General features: G+C 45.1%; 1 protein-coding gene across 4 annotated transcripts in view; it reads left to right on the top strand.

Annotated features, from left to right (window-relative positions):
- PRPSAP2 (phosphoribosyl pyrophosphate synthetase associated protein 2) overlaps positions 1 to 16,373 on the top strand; it is a 48,616-nt gene that overhangs the window by 17,367 nt on the left and 14,876 nt on the right. For all 4 annotated transcript variants that reach the window (XR_006714742.1, XM_045487570.1, XM_045487569.1 and 1 more), the window contains 2 exons: positions 5,346 to 5,401; positions 12,787 to 12,935. Coding sequence is in view for 3 of the 4 variants with exons in the window: in XM_045487570.1 (XP_045343526.1) it covers positions 5,346 to 5,401; positions 12,787 to 12,935 (205 nt within the window). In the remaining variant the exon portion in view is untranslated. The remainder of the gene's footprint in view (positions 1 to 5,345; positions 5,402 to 12,786; positions 12,936 to 16,373) is intronic.

Genomic DNA, 16,373 nt, shown 5'->3' with positions numbered 1-16,373 from the left:
CTCAGGTCATAATCTCACGGTTTGGGAGATCTAGCCCCAAGTTGGGTTCTGCGCTGATAGCTCAGAGCCTGCTTGGGATTTTGTCTCTCCCTCTCTCTCTCTGCCTCTCCCTTGCTCACACATTGCACATGCATGCTCTCTCTCTCTCTCTCTCAAAATAAATAAACTTTAAAAAAAATGAAGTACTCTACGGGAGCTCACTGTTTAAAAGGACTTCTGTTCTTTTTGCCTTTTACAGCGTACTTGTTTTAGTTGACCATATCTTACCGAATCGAAGATGCCATCGGCTAAGGTTTACATTATTTAGGTCATCAGGAAGGAAGGAAACACTGCGGATTAGCTGTGTGACACAGTGCCTTTGTGTCCCTCAGTGATCCTGTTCAGCAAGGCTGATGCTGACATTTTCCGATCTGACAGCTCACATGTTTCTCTCTTGAGCCGTCACTGGAATTGAAGCCCTTTCTGCCAGAGTTGGAAGGAAAGTCCCGATAATTGGATGCTCATTGCCTCGAAGCTTTGGGCCTCTCTCCTGGGAGTTTGGCAGGTTCTCCTTCCTTCAGTCGCGTTGTGGTGTGCATGTTAGGTGTCCTTTGAGATTCAGTCCTTTCCAGCTTCACTGGCAGTGCACAGTCTTCCTTCGTTAGGTGCCACAGAGCATTCCATTATCGCCTTATGGGAAGATACTCACTTGCAGTCATTCCTCCAGCGATGACTGCTTGAGCCACGAATGGGAAATCTACACCCTGCTGTCTACGTGCTGTGTCTTTCTGCATGCACTGTCGCTGTTCGTTTTAATGCCGAATCATAGGGAACTCTTGCTGGAGACGTTTTCAATGGCAGTCAAACCCGGCCCGTATAGAACCAGCAGTGCCTGTGGCTTGTTTGAAATGAATGCCATGGCCTTCTTCACATGTGTGAAGGGCTGGAAAAGTACACCACAGCCGCTGTGGGGCCGACAGCAGCTGTAAGACACTACTGAGTTTAGGACATCCAAATCAGAGAGATACTAAAATATGACTGAAATTGGCTTGGGTATTGATTAAATACAATGCGTATTTTTAAAAAATGACAAGGTATTACGGTGATAGTTCTAGAGATCATTGGTCTGCACCAGGATTCTTAAGGAAATGATGAAGAGGAGGGCCACAAGTATATTTCTCTGGTGTATGTAGAGATCCCATCCTATCTCATCAATTTTTAAATAGGAACTTCTAGAGTTATCTTCTTTTTTTTTTTTTTTTTTTAATTTTTTAATGTTTATTTTTGAGAGAGAGAGAGAGAAAGAAAGAGACAGAGTGAGAGTGGGGAAGGGGCAGGGAGAGAGGGAGACACAGAATCCAAAGCAGGCTCCAGGCTCAGCTGTCAGCACAGAGCCTGATGCGGGGCTTGAACGCACAAACCACGAGATCATGACCTGAGCCCAAGTTGGACGCTTAACCGACTGAGCCATCCAGGTGCCCCTGGAGTTATCCTGTTTCGGATTCTTGAGTTGCATCCCTCCTCCCCCTGACCTCCCACCCGACCCCAGTGTTCTTCTTAGTGTCTTTGAATCCAGCCACTCTCTTTACAGAAATGAGATACGGCAGGGGATGAGAAATCAGGGACAGGGTAGGGGTGTATAGCAAGGGAGTATGGGGGTGTAGGGCAGTTTGATTCTTTGTGGTTCCACAGTGGCCCTGATGTTGTTTTCCCTTAGTGGTTCAGGAGAAAATTACTACAGAGTTTGGAAGCTGGAAACTGGATATGGGGTATGTTTTCCCTTCCGCCTGATAGAGTCATTTTCTTCTAAAGTGAAAAATGAAACTTTATGTTGACAGTGGCAGTGACAGTGACAGGGACACGCATGTGTGTGTATATAGTAATTCTGACAATACTGGTCACCCCCCAGCTTCCCTGGGCCACCAGCCTGGTCCTTGGCTCCTCTGCAGGGGTAGCCCTTGTTGCCAGCTTGCTTTGTGCCCTGTGTCCTCCCAGACTTCTCTGTTTGTATTCGCCTCCTTGTCTATATACATAGTTACAGATGTTGATTTGTGGGTGCTTTTTTGGAAAAAAACAAAGAACAAAAAACAGTTAACATATTGTTTGCCTTGTTCTGCAACTTGTCCTTTTCATTGCTACGCTGGTGTCTGGAGGTCTTGCCATGCTAAGATTCATAATTGCTACATCGTAGTTCTGAGTTTAGATCAGTGATGGCCAGTAGAACTTTCTGTGATTGTGAAAATGTTCTAGCTGCTGTCTAGTTTGGTCGCCACTGGTCGTTGCACGTGGCTAGTGTGACTGAGAACTGAATCATTTTCTTTGAGTTCAGTTAAGATCAAATGGCTACGTGTTTAAATGTTTAAAGCACAAGTTTAAAAAAATTTTTTTTTTTTCAACGTTTATTTATTTTTGGGACAGAGAGAGACAGAGCATGAACGGGGGAGGGGCAGAGAGAGAGGGAGACACAGAATCGGAAACAGGCTCCAGGCTCTGAGCCATCAGCCCAGAGCCCGACGCGGGGCTCGAACTCATGGACCGCGAGATCGTGACCTGGCTGAAGTCGGACGCTTAACCGACTGCGCCACCCAGGCGCCCCTAAAGCACAAGTTTAAATGAGCCACAGTTTTTTCAGCCATCCTCCTCTTGATTGGATATTAGGTTGTTTTAATTTTTCACCTCCTTTTTTTTTTTTTTTTAAAGGGCTGTGAATGTTTTATCTTCTTTTTTTTTATGTTTATTTTTGAGAGAGAGAGAGAGAGCGCGCATAAGTGGGGGAGGGTCAGAGAGATGGAGATAGAGAATCCAAAGCAGGCTCCGTGCTGTCAGCACAGAGCCTGACACGGGGCTTGAGCCCACAAACCACGAGATCATGACCTGAGCTGAAGTCGGACACTAAACCAACTGAGCCACCCAGGTGCCCCAATTTTTCACTCTTTTAGATGAAATATTTTACTTAAAAATTTATCATTAAATAATGCTGCATTGGAAATTCTTGTACTTAACCTTTCTGATTACTTACATATTTTTTTGAAAAATGTTGGGGAGTAGAATTGCTTGATAGAAAAGTAATCTACATTTTTAATGCTTTAGTAGATATTGCAAAAATCTCGATTTTCTGAAAATTTAATATTTGAATATCATGAAAATTTAATATTTTAATATGATATCATGAAACTTGCAGTTCTCCGAAGGCTGTAACTTTCACTAACAGTACCTATGATAGTGTCTGTTTCCCTGTGCACTTAGTTTTGCAAGTTTAATGACCAAAACAGTGCTGTATGATTTGAATTTTTCCCTTTCTTGAGTTTTAGTGTGAGTGTACATCTCGTGTGTTTTTGGGGGCAGGCAGGAATTGCCCCCACAGTGTCTCATTTTTCTGCTGTGGTTTTGAAACTTCCGCATGATGTGTCTGGGGTAGATCTTTTTTCCTTTCATGTCACTAGATACTCCCTGGGTCTCTTTCATTCTCTGGGCATTTTTCCCCCTATTATTTGAGTATCTCATCTCTTCTGTTTTCTCATTCTTTCCTTTGGGAACTGTTAGATGTTGAAAATTTTGGATCTAGTTTCTGTTGTTTCACTTTTTGTTATTTGGTCTTTTTCAAGTTTTGCATTGTTATATATAGCGTTGTGGGAAAATCCCTTGGCTTGAAGACCCAGGCTTGTTTATCTGTGTCCATTCTGCCACCATAAAAGCCCGTTAGTGAGTTTCTTATTTCCACTGCCTAGGTTTCTTTTTGGTTCTTTTTCTTTCTTTTTAATTTTTTAAAAATATTTATTCATTTTTTAGAGACAGAGAGAGAGCACAGGCGGGGGAGGGGCAGAGAGAGAGTGGGAGACACAGAATCTGAAGCAGGCTCCAGGCTCTGAGCCATCAGCCCAGAGCCCAACGCCGGGCTTGAACTCATGAACTGCGAGATCATGACCTAAGCTGAAGTCAGACACTTAACTGACTGAGCCACCCAGGCGCCCCTGGTTCTTTTTCTTAACAGCCAGTTCTTTAAGTGTACGGTTTCCTGTTGTAGCTCCTGGGGAGAAAATAGACCTGTTTTCGTTTCTTTCTTTCTTTCTTTTTTTTTTTTTTTTTTAAGCAAACTTTACTCCCAATATGGGCTTGAACTCACAACCCTGAGATCAAGAGTCTCATGCTCTACCAACTGAGCCAGCCACGTATCCCCGAAATAGACCTGTTTTTATTAAAGAGTCCTTTCTTTTAAAGTCTGCTTTTATTTGCTTTATTAACTGTTTTCCTTCATTGTGACTTCTCCTCTTGGCTGGGTTTGCGCTGTTTGATGATATTTGGTGAGAGACAAGGAAGTCCATAAAACAGTTTAGGAAGACTTCCAGTGAAAATAAGGAAAATGCCATGTGTATTTTTTGCTCCCTTACTCCTTGGTAGTGTTGGACGAATTAGGCTGCCCTATAAAGATACCCGATCCATGTGGTTATGCTGGGTATTTCTGCATTAGAGCGTTCTTCAAATAAATCAGTGTTCTGTTTATTTACTAAGTATTACTTAGTGCTTCCCGTGTACTAGGCATTGTACAAGGTGTTAGATGTTATTAATGCTTATATAGAAATTCATTGATATACCGTAGTTGTGAGAAAAAAAGCAAAGAGGGTATATTGAATGAAATAATATCATTTAACGAAGTGTCTGAATGTCAAGAACGTAATTTGAAACTGTTGCCAGGATGAAGTCAGAAATAAATCACTGCACAGCTTAAAAAGAGTTCTGTCTTATAAACTCTCAGAAGTCGATAATGGGTATAACTTCAATTACAATCACTTCAAATGTTCCAACAGTAAAAGGCTGCAGAGTAGACTGATATTTTAGTTATTTTCTTAAGGGTTCTTCATATCTTTAAAAAACCCCACCATCCTGATTATCCTTTAACAGATTGGTTTCTTCAAAATGCCATGACTCAGATATGGGAGTCATTCGTATGGAGTGTACTAATTTGGAATGTGACAGTTGCCTTGGATTCAGGTTGGATGCATATCATCCTTGCACTGTGAAATTGCACGTAACGGGGATTCATGAGAGGAATTCCTGTTGACTTTATAAAAACATCTTTATACCCCATTATCAGTATTCACTGGCCCCTGGATATCAGCTAATCACCAATTAGCATTACTTTTTGTCTTAAGTCTCTGAGGCTCATACCTCCGTCATATTTTTTCCTAGGTTGTAGGAGTTTCTTCATTTTCCAAAGGGGAAATTTACTTTGAACTTTTTCTCTTTTTGGAAGACTTTTCATGTGACCAGATGACAGTTTTGAGTCTAGGAATGTTCCTTTTTATTGACTGTCAGGTGCTGGCGTGAACAGCCTCTGGAGTAATCCCTGACCTCTTAATCTGTCACAGATCCCGGACTACAGGAATGCAGTGATCGTGGCCAAATCTCCAGCCTCGGCCAAAAGGTAGGTGGGAGCTCATGACTACTCCTTGGGTCCATGTGGAGAATCACATCCCCAGTTGGATCCTGGACATTCTGGATTCTGTCTCAGCGGTTCCCTTCATTCTGTGGGCTTTTAATTTTTTTTTTTTTAGCTTATTTATTTTGAGAGAGAGAGTGAGTGCACGCGCACAAGCAGGGAGGGACAAGAGAGAGAGGGAGAGAGAGTCCCAAGCAGGCTTTGCACTGTCCGTGCAGAGCCTGATGTAGGGCTCGAACTCACAAACTGTGAGATCATGTCCTGAGCTGAAGTCAAGAGTTGGATGCCTAACTGACTGAGCCCCCCAGGCACCCCTGTGGGTTTTTAGTTTAGAAGATTGTCTGCTGACTCCATTTTAAAAATGATGATGTATTTTCATCTTTTTTTTCAATCCCAGTATGTGACCAGTAGTCAGAAACTTCCAGGTGTAGAGATGCCTGACCTAGTTCTTGATTGGCAGCCGCTCGTCGGTCTTCAGATCTGCCCTTTAAAATACCAGTGAATATACTTTGTGACTGTTCACTGCCTTTTATTAGAAGAACTCAGTAATTTATTAACAGAATTATATCCAGCCAAGAGGCCACTTACTGGTACATGTTAAAAGGTGACATTTTACTGAGGCCTACAAATAGGGCAGTGCTGAGGGTTCTGTGTAACCTGGAGTAACTGATGAATCGGTAATACAGGACTTAAAGAGGCTTGGGGTTGAGAGGATTTCCTACGCCAGCATCTCCAACAAAGTGGGAAAGGGAGAGAATAAAAGCAAATGTTGGAAGAAAGGCTTTTTAAAAAAGCTCTTTTAAAATTGTGTCCCGCAATTATCCTGCCTTTGGTCACTGGATCCCTGTTAAGCCCTGTGGTGTGTAAGGAGGCCACAGGCACCTACCTCTGGCCTGGGCCCGCAGACCGTTGCTACTGAAGGATGAGGAGAGCTCGCGGACGATAAGCCGCTGGTTCGAAGGTATTACGATAAGTAGTTTTCCGTGGTAAACGAGGAATGACATTGGGTCTATTAACGAGGTTGGCATTATTGCTAAAAACATGAAGTTGTGTCCAGTGCAGCCAGTGCTGTGTCCACACAGCGCTTCCGTTAAGAGTCTTTATCAGCAGAGTCTTGTCCATTTGATTAAGTTGGAGTCAACCGTGACTCGTTTTGGAACATAAGATCCCATTTTTCAAACCATTGTGCTGGATCAGATTTAATTTAGTAATTTGTTTTTCTCTGATACACATGGTTTCAGTTGTTGTGAAGGTGAAAATCGTAGAACATGGAACTGATCGTTTTAAAGTGTACAGTTCATTGGCAGTTAGCGCCCTCATAGTGTTGTGCAACGACCACCACTCTCTTGTTTCAGAACTTTCTCATCACTCCTGAAGGACACCCCGGACCCGTTAAGAAATCACTCTCCATTCCCTTCTCTCCTCAGCCCCTGGCAACCACTGATCTGCTTTCTGTCTCTGGATATGCCTCTTCTGGACATTTTATATAAATGGAATCGTACACTGTGTGGCCTTTTGCATCTGGTTTCTTTCACTTGACACAATGTTTTCGGGGTTCCTTCACGTTGTGGCCTGTGTCAAGATCTCATTCCGTTTTATGGCTGACTACTCTTCCAGCCTGTTTAGCCATCCACGTATTGAGGGATGTTTGGGTTGTTGCCACCTAGTGGCTGTTGTGAGTAGCACTGCTGCAAACATTTGTGTACCTGTTGCCGTGTGGACGCGTGGTTTCCTTTCTCCTGGATGGATACCTAGGATTGAGCGCTGGGCGTATGGTAATTCTAGGTTTACATTTTTTTAAAATGTTTCTTTATCTTTGAGAGTGAGAGTGTGAGCAGGGGTGGGGTGGAGAGAGGCAGACACCGCCAGGGCAGAGCCCAACCCGGGGCTTGGACTCACGAACTGTGAGATCATGACCTGAGCTGAAGTTGGAAGCTGAAGCCCCCCAGGTGCCCCCTGTGTTTACGTTTTTGAGGGGCCGCCACACCATGTCACATTCTCACCAGGAACGTACGAGGATTCCAATCTCTCCACATCCCGACCAACGCTTATTTGCCGTTTCGTTACTGTTCCAGCCATCCTAGTGGGTGTGAAGTGGTGTCTCGTTGTTGTTTTGATTTGTACTTCCCTGGTGATGAATGATGTTGAGCGTCTTTTCATGTGCTTCTTTGGAGAAATGTCTACTCAAGTCATTTGTACTTTTTTTTTTTTTTTTAAGAGAGAATGAGTATGAGCTAGGGGAGGGGCAGAGGGAGGGAGGGAGGGAGGAAGAGAGAGAGAATGAATCCTAAGCAGGCTTCATGCTCACTGCAGAGCCTGACACGGGGCTCCATCCCACGACCCTGGGATTGCTACCTGAGTCAGAATCAAGAGTCAGATGTTCAACCGACTGAGCCAGCCAGGTGCCCCTTTTTGCACATTTTTTAACTGGGTGGTTTTTCTTTTTGTGGTTGAATTGTAGGAGTCCTTTATATATTCTGGAGACTAGATCCTTATCAGATACGTGGTTTGTAAATGTTTTACCCCATTTTGCAGGTTGTCTTTTTCCGTCTTGGTATGGTCCTTTGACGCACAGAAGTTTTTAATTTTATGGAGTCCGGTTTAGCATTATTGTTACTGCTTTTGCTTCTGGCATCATATCTAAGCAGCCATCGCTAAACCCAGGGCATTAAGTTTTATCCCTATGATTTCTCCCAGTAGTGTAGTTTTAGCTCTTAGGTTTGGGTTGTCGATCGATTTTGAATTAATTTTTGTGTCTGGAAGGAGCCGTAGGTAGGGGTCCAGCTTCTTTCTTTTCCACGTGATTGTCTGGTTGTCTAGCACCATTTGTCAAAAAGACTGTTCTTTCCTCCTTGAATGGCTTTGGCATTCTTGTCAAAAATCACTCGGCCATAGATGTTTGTGTGTATTTCTGGACTCTCAGATCTGTTCTGTTGACTGTATGTCAGCACCACACTGTTGTGGTTGCTGTGGCTTTGTAGGAAGAGTCGGATAAAAACACTCACAAGTGGGTCAGAGTGTGAGCACCTCTCCCTGGGAATCCTCTGCTGACACAGGTGGGCAGTGGCCCTGTTACCACTGACTGACGGGGCCCCATCTGACGCCACCTCACAGGGGAGGGGGAAGGGCACCTCTTTACTGCCCAGTCGGGGTGGAAGTCCAGGTGTCCCTCTGCACTGACACCCGGCGGGGCGCGGGGGGTGATGACCGCCCGGTGGGGATGAAAAGTGCCAGCCCCCTACTTGGCCGTCTCTTCAACTACCCCGTTGGCGGGTTTGGGGCTCATCGTTATCGCCTGGCAAGGGAGGCAGCGCAGGCCCCCTGCTTGACCTAAACTCGTGTGGGCGAGTGGCATAGCTGGTTTTTCCTGGGGTGGCCGGGGGTAGGGTTAAAGTTTTCTGACGTGGGAGGCGGTCTCTCTCTTGGTCCTGTGGCTGGAGAAAGCAGGCTTTTGTCTGCCCTTCTTTGGTATGTGCCTCTTGGCATTTTGGGTCGCCCGCCTCTCCAGCTGCGAGTCTGGGATATGGGATAACGAGACAGAAAGACCAGAGGACTCAGCCCCTTGTTATCCCCGCAGTCCCGAGGTCCCCGGCCAGTCTGTGTCTCCTGTCCTCTTCAGAGTCTTCTTAGGTTTGTTTCATGTATAACATCCGGGTTTTCAGTTCTGCTCCGTGGTGGGGGGCCTTCCATCTCAGCGGAGACCGGAGTAGCAGCAGTGTGTGTCGATCGGTTTTTTCCCACTAAATACCAAAAGAATATGATGAATTTTCATTTGACTCGCCCATATGGATAGGCTTTTGGTAACTTTTACCATACTCAGTTTATATCTGACTTCATGTGTTGATGGGATTTTATCATTGTAATAGCCTTTGGATTCGTTTATTTGGCATTTGTTGGTACAGTTGACTCTTGAGCAACACAGGTTTTAGCGGTGCCGACCCCCCTTTGCTTCAGAATCCATGCATAACTTTGACTCCCCCAGGACTTAACTACTGACAGACCGCCGTTGACTAGAACCTCACTGATAGAGTAACCAGTCAACTAATACAAATTTTGTATGTTACGTGTAGTATACTGTATTCTTACAATAAAGTAAGCTAGAGAAAAGAAAATGTTATTAAGAAAATCATGAGGAAGAGAATACATTTACAGTATTGCACTGTATGTATATAAAAAAAAATTGGCTGTGAGTGGACCCACGCAGTTCAAACCCATATTGTTCAAGGGTGGGCTGTACCACACTGAGTTTGTCATTTACCCATTCAGATGTTTATTGAGAAGCTATTGTGCCGGGTCGGATGAGGCCCGAGAAGGTGCCCTCAGGGAGCTTAGGTTTAGCGGCAGATGTTTTAGCTGCTATTGTGGACTGAATGTTTGTGTCCCCCCAACATTCATCTTGAAATCCTCACCCCCACTGTGATGGTTTTAGGAGGGGAGGCCTTTGGGAGGTAATTAGGTCACGAAGGAGGAGCCGTCATGTATGGGCTCAGTGCCCTTAGGAGAAGAGACCAGTGCTGCAGGGGCCGTCTGCTCGCTGCCACGAGAGGGCACAGTGAGAGACAGAGGCCGTGTGCAAACCGGGAAGCAGGCCCTCATCTTGGACCCGTAGCCTCCAGAACCGTGAGAAACACATTTCTGTTGTTTAAGCACCCCCGGTCTGTGGTATCCAGTTACAGCAGCTGGAACTAAGACGTCTGTGTTACCTCACTTGATCTTCTCTAGCTAGGAGGCCAGTGTCTACTCTCCCTCCCTCCCTCCCCCCGCCTCCCTCCCTCCCTCCCTCCCTCCCTCCCTCTCTCTCTCTCTCTCTCTCAGACGAAGAAACACACCCAAGGGGCTGAAGAAGGCGATCCATGGTGATTGAACTGTGTATGTTCACTGGAAAGTAATGGCACCGCTAATCACTTCTCAGGGTGTTTTCCGCACCAGTGATTATGGAATTTGGGTGTTGGCCAAATATGATTCAGGTAGACTTGCCCCTCCACTCGGTAGATATGTAAGTGCTACTTGGACTTTGAGAAAGAATACCAAAGGTGGAGATGTAACACTGGAGTCAGGACTGACCATAAAGCTAAAGCAATCGTGATTGTGTGTGATTGGGAAAAGATAGAAAAATAGCTCAGTGGAGCAGAACAGAGTCCAGAAATAGACCTATGCGTATCTCGAATACTGATTTCCAGCAGAGGGGCAGAGGCAATTCTGAATGGAGAAAGGATAGTCCTTTGAACAAATGGTGTGGGAATGACTGGAAATTCATGTGCAAAATCATCAATTCTGAGCCATGTTTTACATCATATACAAACATCAACTAAAAATGAATCCCATACCTAAATGTAGAACCTAAAACTATAAAGCTCCCAGAGGAAAACATGGGAGAAAAATCTTTGTGACTTTGTTTGGAATTTTTTAATTTTTTTATTATTTTTTTTATTAAAAAAATTTTTTTTAATGTTTATTTATTTATTTATTTATTTTTATTTAAAAAAAAATTTTTTTTTTCAACGTTTATTTATTTTTGGGACAGAGAGAGACAGAGCATGAACAGGGGAGGGGCAGAGAGAGAGGGAGACACAGAATCGGAAACAGGCTCCAGGCTCTGAGCTGTCAGCACAGAGCCCGACGCGGGGCTCGAACTCACGGAGCATGAGATCATGACCTGAGCCGAAGTCGGATGCTTAACCGACCAAGCCACCCAGGCGCCCCTGGACAAACATTTTTTAAATATGACACTAGAAGTCCGTTTTATAAGAAGAAAGTTGTCACATCATGTGTCATCAAAATTAAAACTACTCTTCCAAAGACTTTATGAAGAGAATGACAGAAGACACAGACAGAGTGGGAGGAAATATTGGGAAAGCCTGTATCTGATAAAGAATTTGTATTCACAATATGTAAAGAATTCCCCAAACTTAGGGAACTAACAACCCAACTAAAAAATTGGCAAAAGATAAACAGACCCTTTACCCCAAAGTATATATTCAAATGGCAGGTAAGCACGTGAAAATGTTCAGCACCATTTGTTATGAGGCCAGGCCAAACTGAGGCCACGGTGAGGCACCTGTACACGCCGTTAGCATGGGTAGTAGTTGAAGTGACCGACCACACTGAGTGGCAGAACTTGGAGGCACTGGAACCCTCGTGCGCAGTTCGTGGGAATGTAAAATGGTATAACCACTTTGGAAAAGAGTTCGTTGTTGTGTTTTTAATTTTTTAATGTTTTTTATTTTTTAAGGGGGAGAGAGAGAGACAGAGACAGAGACAGCACAAGTGGGGAGGGACAGAGAGAGAGAGACGGAGACAGAATCCGAAGCAGGCTCCAGGGTCTGAGCCGTCAGCACAGAGCCGATGCGGGGCTTGAACCCACGGACCGTGAGATCACGATCTGAGCTGAAGTCGGACGCTTAACCGACTGAGCCACCCAGGCGCCTCACGGTTGTTTCTTTAGAGAGCTGAATACATGCCTGTCCTGTGATCCAGCCATTGTAGGCCTAGGTATTTACCCTGGAGAAAAGAAGACATAAGTCCATGCAGAGATTTGTACATGAATGTTCAAAGCAGTTTTGTAATGGTTCAGAACTGGAAACAATGCAGAAGTTCAAGTGAATGGACAAACTTGATAGACCCCAACAACAGATTGTGGCAGTGTAAAGGGGTGACTTTGGTGTCCCATGTAAAACAGATGGATCTCCAACATGTTATCCTCAGTGAACGAAGAAAGACAAAAAAAAAAAAGATACTCTGATTCTACTTACAGAATTCTAGAAAAGGTGAAACTATGCGGACAGAGAACAAACTATTGGTTTGCCTGGTGCCGGAAGGAGAAATTACAAAGGGGCACCAGGACGTGTCTGGCAGTGAGAGATTTTCCTGGTCTTCGTTGGTGCTGATGTGTTGCACGGATGTGTACGCACATCAGAGCCTATGAGGTTGTACAGTGTAAACGTGTATATTTTATGGTGCCTTCGTTCTATCTCAGTACAATTTAAAAATCGACGCTTACTGCTTTTCTGAGGCTGTAGCGCACCTTGTCTCCTGTGGTTGGTTCTCACTATGAAGTGCGTGGCCGGGTGGATTAGCAATTAAAAGCCGGGAGGCTGAGGCTTCGCGGAGTCACTGCTGTAGGCTGCCCAGTGGGCCGAGCACAGAGCAGGCTGGCCGCTGCCCATCGCTGCCCCGGCCAGAGGGACACGCTCGTCATGTGGGGACTCCACACTTTGTCCTGCATCCTAACACTTGCAGGTCACCTTCTTTGTCTTTTCACGAATTCTTTCGGAAACCGCATCTGATTTATGTTGTCTTCTGTTTCTCCCGCGAACGCTGGAGAACGGGGGCCGCGTGATTTCTGAACTGTGTCTACTGCTCTCCCTCAGGGCACAGTCTTTTGCGGAGCGCCTGCGACTGGGAATTGCGGTGATTCACGGGGAAGCGCAGGACGCCGAGTCCGACTTGGTGGATGGACGGCATTCCCCGCCCATGGTCAGGAGTGTGGCTGCCATCCACCCCAGCCTGGAGATCCCCAGTAAGTGCGCTGGCCCCTCTTTGTCGCTTCCCGCTTTGGTTTTAAGGCTGACTGAATTTGTCGTTTTTCAGCTGTGAACTGCCTCTTCTCTGTTTTTTCTTTAAGTTGGCAAAAATGACTAATACTTTTCCTGGCCTGGCCTGATTGTCACAAGTGCATTTCAGAGAGCCCTGTGGACTGTAGAGCCTTCTAGAAGCAGTCTGTGTGATCACGGCAAGAACTAGGAAAAGACTCCGTTCTGGCACTTGAGGGAATTTCATTCATTCAGTAATATATCCTAGAGAAGGGTTTAACATAAGCAAAAAACTTTGTATGTGCAAGTTATTCACTATAGTGTTATTTTGAATGCAGAATATTGGAAAAGTCTAAACGGCTTAGCAGAGGGTAGGGCTTGAATTATGCTGTATCAGCACAGCTAATTATGCAGCCTGTTGACATAATTAAGACTGTCTGGACACAAGAGAAAAATCTGGAACATATGGGAATGGGCAGAACATGAGAGGGTATACCTGTGTTTGTGTGAGGCCCGAGAGGGAATATGGAAGATGAAAATACTGGTGACAGGGTGGTAGGGTCATGTGTGAATTTGCTTTTGTTTCTAAGAAACTTCCTTCGTGCTTTATTAACATCTTCTTGATTAAAAAAATACCGCCTTTGTTTGAGTCTGATGGGGAGGAAAAACTTATCCTCTGCCCTCTTTAGGTTCAGGCTTTGGGGCCTGCAATAAAACTCACTAAACAAGGCACCTGGGTGGCTCATTTGGTTAAGTGTCTGGCTCTCGGTTTCGGCTCAGGTCATGATCTCACGGTTTGTGAGTTCGAGCCCTGTGTCCAGCTCTGTGCTGACAGTGTGGAGCCTTCTTAGGATCCTCTGTCTCCCTCTCTCTCTGCCCTCCCCCACACTTGCTCGCACACACTGTCTCTCTCAAATAAATAAGTAAACATTAAAAAAAAAACCTCACAAAAGATAGATTAGTGCGAGAAAAGACAGGGTTTAGGATTGGGGACCTCTATACCATTTTAACAGGGGAAGCGGAAGCTAGAAAACAGGTGACTTTTAGGAGAGATGAGCGGCTCCTCAGCACGGATGGCAGTAGGAAAGCTTTGTGACAGTGTCTGTGGAGGTGTGGTGCTGACCTCTAGTCTCCATGGTAGGTCAGTCCTTCCTGGTTGTTCTTGGAGTGGATTTCTGACATGGGCATTCTTTTGAATGGGCATTCTTTTGGGGGGCTCTGCTTTTAGGCAGTAGTGGATTCAGGAGCCCCAGTGCCTTCGGCTCAAGGGATAAGCCCTTCCCCTGAGCGTGGGGGAAAGCACGTTCCTGTTCAGTTTGGCAGTCACGTGGGCTCCATTCCGGAACACATCCCGCAGTCTTTAGACGAATCCGCTCCTTTTAACTTCTGGGTCTTAGCTTTAAATGTGGTCTTAGCTAGTGGTTTCTGGACTGCAGAAATGGAGCTGCTGGTTTCCCGTCTGCAAACCAGGGAATGGGGGGCGCCTGGGTGGCTCAGTCGGTTAAGCGTCCGACTCTGGCTCAGGTCATGATCTCGCGGTCCTTGCGTTCGAGTCCCATGTTGGGGTCTGTGCTGACGGCTCAGAGCCTGGAACCTGCTTTGGATTCTGTGTCTCCCTCTCTCTCTGCCCCTTTCCCGCACATGCTCCCTCGCTCGCTCTCTCTCTCTCAAAAATAAATAAACATTAAAAAATTTTTTTTTAATTAAAAAAAAAAATGAAAACCAGGGAATGGGACTCTCTGACGTTTCCTCCATCTGTTTATTTGCTCTCTCTGTTTCAGCTCATTTCATTCACGATTTTAATTATAACATTTCTGTGCTTATGTTTTAACCCAGGTGGTGAACGCTGGAAGATTTGGGGGGGATTATAATTGAGAAGTTGAATTTCGCAGCTCCTACGTGTTGCACTTAGCTTTTGCACACTTGATGGCCTGACCCTCTCTGTGTAATACTTGTTAAAGTTAATAGCAAATAGATACATGACAGCAAAAGAAAGCATTGTTCCTGTGGCATCTGACGCATCTATTTTGAGATTTTGATTGTATCACAAGATTTTGATATTTAGTGTTAGATTTAAAAAATTAGTTTGTGGGGCCCCTGGGTGGCTCAGTCGGTTAAGCATCCAACTCTTGATCTCAGCTCAGGTTTTGATCTCAAGGTCGTGAGTTCAAGCCCTGCTTTAGGCTCCGTACTGGGTGTGGAGCCTACAAAAAAAATTTAAAAAAATAATAAAATGTTAGTTTGTACATTCTGGTTTCTTAAACGTGAAAAACGCCAACTAAAACAGAAAACAGTTCTTTTCCAGAGTGTGTACACGTTATATAAATATTCCAAACATTCCGTTGTGAAGGAAGAAAATAATCATCAATGCTACATCCAGAGACCCATTTCTCTTTTCATGGGTCTCTTCTCGGGTTTTCCTTACTTGTGTTAAGGAGATGCAGTGCATCCTGGGCACAGAACACGCACCTCCCTCCATAACGTACCTTCGCCCACGTGATTAAAAACTTGCGTAAACAGCATTTTTAATGGCTGTTGAATATCCCATCTTAAAGATGTGGCTTAAGCCTAAGCCTGAGCAGGGTCTGGCTGATACTTGTTCTCGCCTGCTCCTTGCCAGTAGAATGTTGCAGTGCGTGTATGTGGGTAAAAACTTCTGCACTTGGGTTTATTTCATTGTAAGTTTCTAAAAGTGAGATTAAGGAGGCCCAAGCTGAGACTGTTCGTATGGCTCTTTGTTGGGTTGATTCCCTAAAGGCTACACCGCTGTGCTCTTTCCCCGGCACTGGTGTCAGGTGCTTGGGAAAAGTGTGGAAAAGGTAAAAAAAAAAAAAAATATATCACTTCAGTTTTGGGATTTGTCTTGCTCTGTTGGGTTTTGCATTTCTGTCGCACCCCGCTGCCCCCCGCCCTGCCACCTAGGATCACACATTGCGTTGAATCGTCATACGCCCTTAGCCACCCTTTTAATCCACAGCAGTGATTCCCAACCAGGGGGTGCCATTGGATTTTGTCCCATTGAGGACATTTGGAGGTGTCTGCAGACATTTTTGGAGGTCACAAGTGAGGGGGCTGCTCCTGGCATCTAGTGAGAAGAAGCCAAGGACACTGTAAAGGTCCTGTGACACACAGGACAGCCCCCACAACAAAGAATTATCTAACCCAAAACGTCAGTGGTGCCGAGGTGGAGCAGCCCTGATCTGGAGCACTCCTACTTTTTCCTTCAGTGACGCTGACCTTTCTGCAAAAATTGAGTGAAAGTCACATAACCTAGAATCAGCCATTTTCGAAGGTACACAGTTCACTGGTGTTTCGTACGTCTGCAGCGTGGTGCAACCACCATTTCTCCCTGGTTTCGAACACCTCATCCCCCCGGAAAAACACCCCTACCCATTAAATTATCACCCCCATGCCCCCTTTCTGTT

This window comes from Leopardus geoffroyi, chromosome E1, assembly GCF_018350155.1.
Source record: "Leopardus geoffroyi isolate Oge1 chromosome E1, O.geoffroyi_Oge1_pat1.0, whole genome shotgun sequence".
Taxonomy (NCBI): Eukaryota; Metazoa; Chordata; class Mammalia; order Carnivora; family Felidae; genus Leopardus; species Leopardus geoffroyi.
This window is presented reverse-complemented; position numbering and strand designations above follow the sequence as displayed.